At 41.3% G+C, this 8,553-nt stretch overlaps 1 protein-coding gene across 1 annotated transcript in view; it reads left to right on the forward strand.

Annotated features, from left to right (window-relative positions):
- lhx4 (LIM homeobox 4) overlaps nucleotides 1–7,795 on the forward strand; it is a 423,339-nt gene extending 415,544 nt beyond the window's left edge. The window contains exon 6 of the mRNA XM_085978002.1: nucleotides 1,229–7,795. Within this exon, the coding sequence (XP_085834128.1) occupies nucleotides 1,229–1,620 (392 nt within the window). The 3' untranslated portion in view covers nucleotides 1,621–7,795. The remainder of the gene's footprint in view (nucleotides 1–1,228) is intronic.
- The last annotated feature ends 758 nt before the right edge of the window (nucleotides 7,796–8,553 follow it).

An 8,553-nucleotide genomic window follows, 5' to 3' on the forward strand; every position in this document is an offset into this window, starting at 1 on the left:
AATCCATAGCACTCCTGGCTATGTTCTAAAATATGCATTCTGTGTATTAATAGTAAAACATTCTTGCATTTATTATATGTTAACTCACTGTGTATGTACTTTGTTACAGTCATAACAATCCTGCAATTATTAAATAGTAATACACAGTGTTATACAGAGCTGTAACATGTTTGTTTGTACTATTTGAGTTTTAAAAAAGATAATACATTGGGCCGTATTTTCCGATGCCTACGGGTGTGTAAGCGCTGTGTACACACCCGTAGGGACATCGGAAATGCCGGTTTTAGGCATGCCAAGCGCATGCGCTGAAAACTGGCATTTCTGATCTGTCGAGAATGCTCTTGACAGATCGGACGCCTGACCTAGAGAAGGGCCTCTGCGGGCGGATAGTTCCACTTTCTGCAGAACCTCCGCCCGCAGAAAATCCTTAGAAATCTTACGTCTGGTAAAAGCAGGTGTAAGGCTTGCTTTTACCAGCATAAGTTTTGAAAAAACATTTTTTCTAATTTACTCATTTATCATTTAAAAATACTTTAAAGGCAAGTTTATTTTTAGCCCTGTAAAAAACTTTAATTATTTAATTTATTGTAATTTCGACTCATTTTTAAAATGTGATTTAAAAAAAAAAAGATTATTTAATGCTTTACACTTTTTTTGGGATGATCTCTGTTCATACTTTTGACAGGTCTATCTGTCAAGTGTATGAAGGGAAATTCCCTTCTCCTATTGGCTCCCCATGGCCCACATGATCCCAGGGACACTTGCGAACCGTATGCGCTTCTGGGATGCGTGGGCCCTGCGCATTTCAAGTTGGAGAGGCCCAGGAGCGGAAGTACACGCACCTCGGGAGCCCTCAGGTAAGTCCGTAGATTTTTTCCAGATCGGAGGCCTCCGCACGCCGGAAACCTCCTATCGGAAAATACGGCCCATTATGTGGTACGAGGACACAACCCTTAAATATCAATTGAGATATAACCCTCTTGTTTACACTAAGTAATTTATGTGTATACTCCTGTATATTTTATGTAATGTACATTGTGTGTTACAGGGTTACCCTGTATAATGTTTTTGAACATATAATAATGAAAGGAGATACAATTACAATGATAACCTGCAGCAGTTAACCTGCCTTTCATCACATGCTGCAAGATTGCCTTCTAAGGTAGTTTTTGTTGCAAGTGCGTTGTTAGCCAAAAGCACTAATTATTTTGTTTGTCATGTGTTTCAGATGATCAGATACTCTCTGAACTCAGTCACACTAATGGAATTTACAGTGGTGTGAGTGACATGACTGGCAGACAGTTACTGAATGGAGGCTTCACCGTAGATGGTACAGGACAGCAGTACCACGACCTGAGAGCTAGCAGCCCCTACGGAATCCCTCAGTCTCCATCGTCCATAGCATCTGCCCCTGCACACACCCCTTTAATGAACAGCCTCGGCTATATTGACAATACCTTGGGAATTATAGCACAAGGAGGACAGGGAATGAGCCATGCCCTGAGAATGATGACAGGAGGTCCTACATCTGATATCTCCACAGGTAGCAGTGCTGGTTACCCAGACTTTCCAACAAGTCCTGCCTCATGGCTTGATGACATGGACCATCCTCAGTTTTAACACACCACACTACTAGTCTGAGATCCAATGGAGACGTCTAGAAGAGGACTAGCAGCCTCAGTCGCTGCAGGACTTTTGAAGACAAGCAATGTATGTGTTTACAGCTTTGGTTTCCGCACTCTGTGGAAGTGAATCCAGCTCAAATACAGCACACAGATCTATGGACCAAATTACTGGTCTGGGACAAGCACCCACCTAGATGGACCTTCCTGCTGAACTAATGCTTGCGAGTGAGGGCAAAAGTATGCAAGTTGGTGGCATTTTGTTGACTGAAATGTCAAAAATGATGGAAACGAGTAGGTGGGTCGAGGAGGAGGCAATTGTGTTCTTATCCTGGTCATAAAAGAGACAGCAGACCTTGAGATGGCCTTACTGTAGGCTGTATTTAACTATCATTAAAATTCAAATCTACAAGCAAAGTGACAAGAGGTAGAGTTGACTGAGACAGTCACTGTAAAATAAGCTGTAGATACAAAAGGTCTGCCACACAACTCTGTTTTACTTCAAAAAGATATTTATTTTACTGAGGATACAGGATGCAACCCAGGGGCAGGGTTCCCACATCACTCCATTATTAGATTTAGATAGAATGTGTAGTGTCCAGGGTCCATCCCTAGATGCAGATACAAACATTGACAAGGAGATGAGAAGCATTCTAACCTTGCCACTCTCGGTGTGCATCGTCAGGTTCGCATCTCCTTACTATGTCTTTGACTCGTCATAGGAACAGGAGTAGGCCATTCAGCCCCTCGAGCCATCTACCCACCTTGGTTTCATAACCCTTAATACCCTTGCCTAACAAGGGTATTAAGGGCATTGGGTTCTGCTCCAATATCAAGCTGAAAAAGAATTGTGTGGCAAATGAAGCACATTTAATGTGTAAATCACAGCTGAAACACACTGAGGCACCATATTTGTGCAGCAGGCAGGAGGCAGCTAGTGTAATCTGGAATTCTCCCATTGATCTTTTGAGATTTGGAGACTCTTAATTGTTACGCAGGCAAATTCAAATGGCTGTGTGCAGAAATCCCAGTTTTGTCAACAAATCCTTAGCAGTTTCCACATGCAGAAGAAACCTTACATTAACAAATGGCTGCAGCAGGCTGGTGGGGATTCAGAAGGCCTTACCCCATTGCTGTGTAACTGCTCCAAGCTTCCCTGCTGGCTCCAAGCTCCAAAACGTCACTTACTTAAATCTGCATAGCTAAGCTGCACAGTGCTGGTCCTATAGGTGCGCTTCAGCTTTGGTGGGTTGGGTTTGCATCCAGCTGAAATGACAGTCTCTCTAGGCTTTCCACTCCTTTTTGCTCTCTAGTGTATATCATTTTTCTCCTCTGGTATAAAGAAAGCATTGTAAAATACTGTACTTTACTGTACTTGATTTATATCCTCCAAATGTAGATGGCACTGTTGGAAAGGTTTCCCCCTCCATTTGTGCCATTTTAGGCCATCAAGATGGGCAATACAGCTAAATGCCATCTGCACTCCACACATAGTGGAGATCTTCTTTGGTGCACCAATCATTACAGATTTGGTACAGTCTTAAGACTTCCTTTTTGGAACATTTTTGTTGTCATTTTCACTGATAGAAAGAAATATCATGACATTAAGACAATGGAGCAATCCTCTTCTGGCTCTGATGCAGCTTGTAGCGAATGCTTGTGCAACCATACAACTATAGGTGATATGGAAAAGAAGGTGAAAGGTCAGTTACTCATATATAATGGTTACATCCTGATCAATATAAACCAGTTTGCTATGAAACGCTATGCTTTAGATCAGAAAGTTTATTAGTTCCTGTTTTTTTTTTTAAAAAGCCAGTTTGCAAATCTTAGACCAACATCCCATTTAATCATTAATCCAGCAATTCACATGAAGCAAAGGAAACATAAAGCAGTTTAATTAAAACAGATAGCAATATGACTTCTAAACTGTGCTAGCACTGTAGGAAAATTTAGCACTGTGTTTAGCACAAAAGGCGGATAATTGATGAACATTGAATGATTTTGCATTTAACTGTGTTGTACTGAGGAAGTCTATGCACAGGGAACAAATGGGAAGTAATTTGATGCACAGGAACACACTATACATCATCAGAAAATAATGAGAGATTGGATTCCCTGGAGTTTAAAACAGCGAAGGTAATTTGGCCCACTGGAATTCTACATGGGTGGAAGTCGATGGGAATTGGCTTTGCCTCTTGAAATTTTATACAGTGGGAGTAAATGGGACGTGGTGCAGTACATTGGAAGTCTATACAATGGGAGTGGATGGTGTTTAAAGTGGGCTGGATGTTCTGGAATGTGGTTCCCAATCTGAAGCAAGAGCAGCCTTGTAGTCCATGCCACCTTCTCACCTACTTTAACTCTTGGATATGAATGGAAAGTTTTTTGGCTGATTGGAATTCTGTCCAGTGGGAGTGAATGAGGAGTGGTCTTCTCTATTGGAATCCTCTGCAATGGTAATGAATGGGAAGTGATTCTGGCCCATTGCAGTTCTACATGATGGGAGTGAAAGGAAAGCCCATTGGAATTCTATGCTTGGATCAAAGTTGTACTGGCACGAGGTTTGCAGAGCTGACTGCAGGAAGATTCTACTAATCTAAGACCATTTTGAGCACATAAAATGGCCTAGCCTTAGAGCACCTTCACTGTTCTGTGGTAACGGTGACATGAAGATGGAGGATGAGAGAGAGAAACAAGAAACAAATCCACAATATCTGTGAACGAAGTGCATCTTCTATCTGGATTTTACCTGACTGGTAAAACACTGGCCTGTAAGTAGCCAGCTTCTTATTTATTGTTGACCAACTTTATTGCCTAACTTTCAGGGTATGTTTCATATTAACCAGACAAGTTAAATGGAGCCAATGTCGAAACACAAGCTTTCTGAGCTGCCTTCTCATGCCCGCATACTGGGTTATAAATCCCCAAATGTAACTAACTATCAGTACAATGAAGGGAAGTACAAATCATGGATTCTGGCATTACCAACAGTCAAAGTAGTGATCAGTAATAAGACCAGGATCAAAGTCACCCAAGGGCAACTTCTGAAGCTCAATTGCCCGATCTCAGATTAACATCGAATTTGCTATGGCCTTTGTCCACCCCGCTCAAAGGTTGTTGCTGTTGCTGTGGTTCACTTCCACTCATTCCTTGCATACCTGCACCTCTCCGTCCCATTCTGACTATGAACTTGGCCCCTGGTTATAACACAGTTGGTTTCTCTGAGGTTAATACTGATTAATTTTAGAAGCATGCTTCTCGAGCTCTAATCAGTATGTCGAAACCTTGATAACTGTTTTTCTGGGAGAGGTTATGCACGGTCAATGAGTCTATAGAATTAACGTGAAAAATGATAACTGAAACGCCGCTGTCTGTTTAACCCTTCATTCTGTAACTGAAGCTATATTGGAAAAAAGCAGAGCAATTTACTGTTTGCAAAATTAACAGATTAATGAGGAGTTAAATTGCAAAAAGTTAGACTTTTTACATATTCTGCTACCTCAGGCAGAACACTTGTTTATTTTAAGTAGGTTCCATGCCTGTGTTAAAATAGTGCAGACAGGACGTGGATGTAAGTGCATTAAGCGTTCATACAGAAACAGTGGTGATTGAAAAATACACCCCTTCATTGTTTCTATATTAGAATATGTGAGTATCAAATACAATGGAAATGAGGAACTGGTTTCTATTTAATCAAAAGTTCTTTAGTTGTTCAGCTCAAAGTCTCCAGCGATTCCATGGCCAGATAAGAACAGGTGCACAATTTGAAACGCCAGCCAACAGTATGAGTATGATTTTTTTTGGGTGCGTTTTATTTAGATTAAATTAACAAACAACAGCATTATTGGTGTAGAATGATGTTTATATTGTTGGTTGTGTGGCTATCGAATTGTTTGACGTTCCATCCCACTTTATTATACCCAGCCTGAAACCGACTTGTACTAAGGGGCTAGAAATAGGGCATGTCCCTGAAATGGGCCGCAGGTCAGCGGAGCAATCGAGGGGCCTAACACTTGTTTTAGGCAGGCTACTCTCGCACTCTGAAGTTCTTTTGGGGGGCAGAGGTTCGGGAGGGATATTTCCATCTGAAATTGGTCCCCTGAACCCTGATTTAGCACCCAGATATTTATTAGAGTCAACAGAGGGCAACATGGTGGAACAGCAGATAGAGCACCAGTTGATTACTATACGGTAGGGCAAGGCTCTCAACCAGTCCTACAAGAGTGGAGAGTTGTCAAGTGGCTGTGGAGCCATCCAGGCCACTCTTGGGTACCTTTAAGTGGCCATTTTTAGCGTTGCACTAGTACAGGCCTACATTACCTCTTGATTGAGTATGGCTCACATCATAGGCTGGCTAGGAGAAAGGCAGGATAGAAAATACCTCTGAGTAGGGGATCTCATCTTTAAAACAACATAAAAGTTAATGGTTCGAACTACAGTTTGGAAAGCTGTACCCAAATTATTAATGCATTGAGATACAGGAAAGCAATGGGAAAAATGTTCCTTTCACACATCTCAAATTGGGAAGCTTTTCTCAATACACTTAATACATGCACAAACCTACTTTAAAACTGAAAGAGTAACTTAAAATATGTAATTCTATGACGGTCTTTTCTCATTGTTTTCTTCCCTGTTGCACTCACTATGCATCTCCATTCACCCCCCACCCCCCCACCCCCTTCAGTGACAGTAACCAGTGAATGGCCCAGACTCCCTGTATTGTTTTAGTAGTCATAACATTTGGTGACCCTTGATGGTGTGCCTTGGTGAGGCATCTGACTTGAGTGTTCCAGCTCCAAGTAGACCCATTTCCCCCACTCTGCCCTGTACCTCTCATATTCAGCTGGCAGGTCGGAGTGTTAGACAGCACTAGGCTGAATCTTACAACCACTTCCAACTGGAGAGGCGTTGGGGAAGGATGGAGTGGTCAACCGTGTCAAAGGCTGCAGACAGGTCAAGAAGGACGAGGAGGGGTAGTTTACCTTTGTCACAGTCACAAAGGATGTCATTTGTAACTTTGATGAGAACCGTTTTGGTACTGTGGCGGGGCGGAAAACTGATTGGAGGGATTCAACATGGAGTTCTGGGAAAACACATACAAAATAATGTAGCTGGTGCTGCAGCCTATTGGGGATGCTGATGCACTGCATCGTGAAGGGATAGGCATGGGAAGATGCCAAGGAGAGCCTAGATACTTCTTCACAGAAGAAGAGGGGAAATTAAAGGAAGAAGCTTCCCTGGGCCACTTCACCGAGCCAGTTGGTTTTGCAGTGGCACTGGCAGAGAGCAGAGGCAGTAGGAAGCCTGGGGGGACAATTGGAAAGTAGCTCACCCTTAGAATAAAGGATGTATACACATTTCCTGAAGAGAAGTGTATTTCTAATAACCAAATCTAAAACTAATGCAGGCAACCTATTAAATTATAGGAGCAAAATATAGGAAAATGCCCAACATAAAATGAGCTTTTATGTTTATTTGACCTTCTAAGGAGAAGTGTATTCTATGGGTAGGATTATGTTAAATGTTTTGGCAACTAATTGTGATTGAGCATCTCATTGCCTACATAACAATCACTGCACTTTACTGTACGTGAAGTGCATTGAGATGTTTTGGAGAGATGTGTAAGTGTGATATCAATGCAAGTCCTTTTGTCATTCTCATCACTTCACTGCTGGGAAACCCAATTGTACCTGAGAATCTATATTCACCACAATAATGAGGCTCCTACCAGATGCAGTTTGACCGTGGATAATTCTGAGTCTCCTCGTGCACTTTTGAAGGATGGAAACCGCGCCAACTTTGATCGTCAGTGAAACGGCTTACATATTTTCAGAATTGTGTGTTGTGTGTGAGGATGTTTGTGTGGAGGTAGGTGTTTGCCCGCACATGTGTGGCTGCGTTGGAAAATATCCTCAGCTGCACATCTCAATGGTTCCTAACAGGCAGGAGTCCTCACCCATGTCATTGTCTTGTAGTCATTGTTTCCGATTATTACCATTTGTAAATTTTGTACAGCTTAACAGTGCAGTAACGTTTGCGAATTTTGTTTCACTGTAACTATTTATTGCCATGTGTCTTTGCAAAAAAAAAAGTGGTGATTTAATTTGTATATGCCTCCTGTGAATTTGGCATGAAACCTGTACGAAGAAATCTACATAAAATAAACTTCAAAAGGGTTTACGAGTTGTTGTGCCATTTTTCATTTGTAACGTCCTTGATTCCTTCAATGCTACTTGCTGTGAAGTAACAGACAGCAAATACACATCTAGAGGCATTATTAGCCAGTACTGTACTAGTGCACTTGTTATTGTAATGGTGTGTAGTGAATTCTAGTTGTTAAGTTTTTCCTGTGGCCAACCACAACTGTACAGGAATTTCTTGCAATTCATTTAGTGATGCTTAGACACAAGCACATTATAATGGGTAGGTTATGGGCTTCTTTTCAACATAAGTTCATTTATTTATGAAGACCTACCAGTCTCCAACTTAGCTTTTGTCTTTGTACCATTTTAATCAGCTAGCTGAACAAAAGAGTCACATTTATGTTTTTTTCTCAAGTATTTTGAGAAATGCCAATAATCTTTCACAACATTCTTCTTGATTGAGTCCCATATTACTGAATACATTTCAAAAAAACCTTACCACCTGGCATGACCAGCCGATTAATCCAGTTGCTGGAGATTACTGTATATATATTTGATTGGCCATCCTACAACAGGAAGTGCTTCTGAAAAGAAGTCCCTGCCCAAATTATAACAAGAAATTCCTACACATTAATGGAATAACTTAATATATAATAGGGCAGTAATGGATAATTCAAGGATTGATGCTCAGAAGACCCAAGTGATTAATGTGGGTAATGTTATCTATGGGCTTCCTGTCATTTTGAATTGATTTATTTCTTGCTATCTTATCAGTCATAAACCTC

The sequence above is a fragment of the Somniosus microcephalus genome, chromosome 3, assembly GCF_052327205.1.
Source record: "Somniosus microcephalus isolate GS21.2 chromosome 3, FLI_Smic_1.0, whole genome shotgun sequence".
In the NCBI taxonomy this organism is placed as follows: Eukaryota; Metazoa; Chordata; class Chondrichthyes; order Squaliformes; family Somniosidae; genus Somniosus; species Somniosus microcephalus.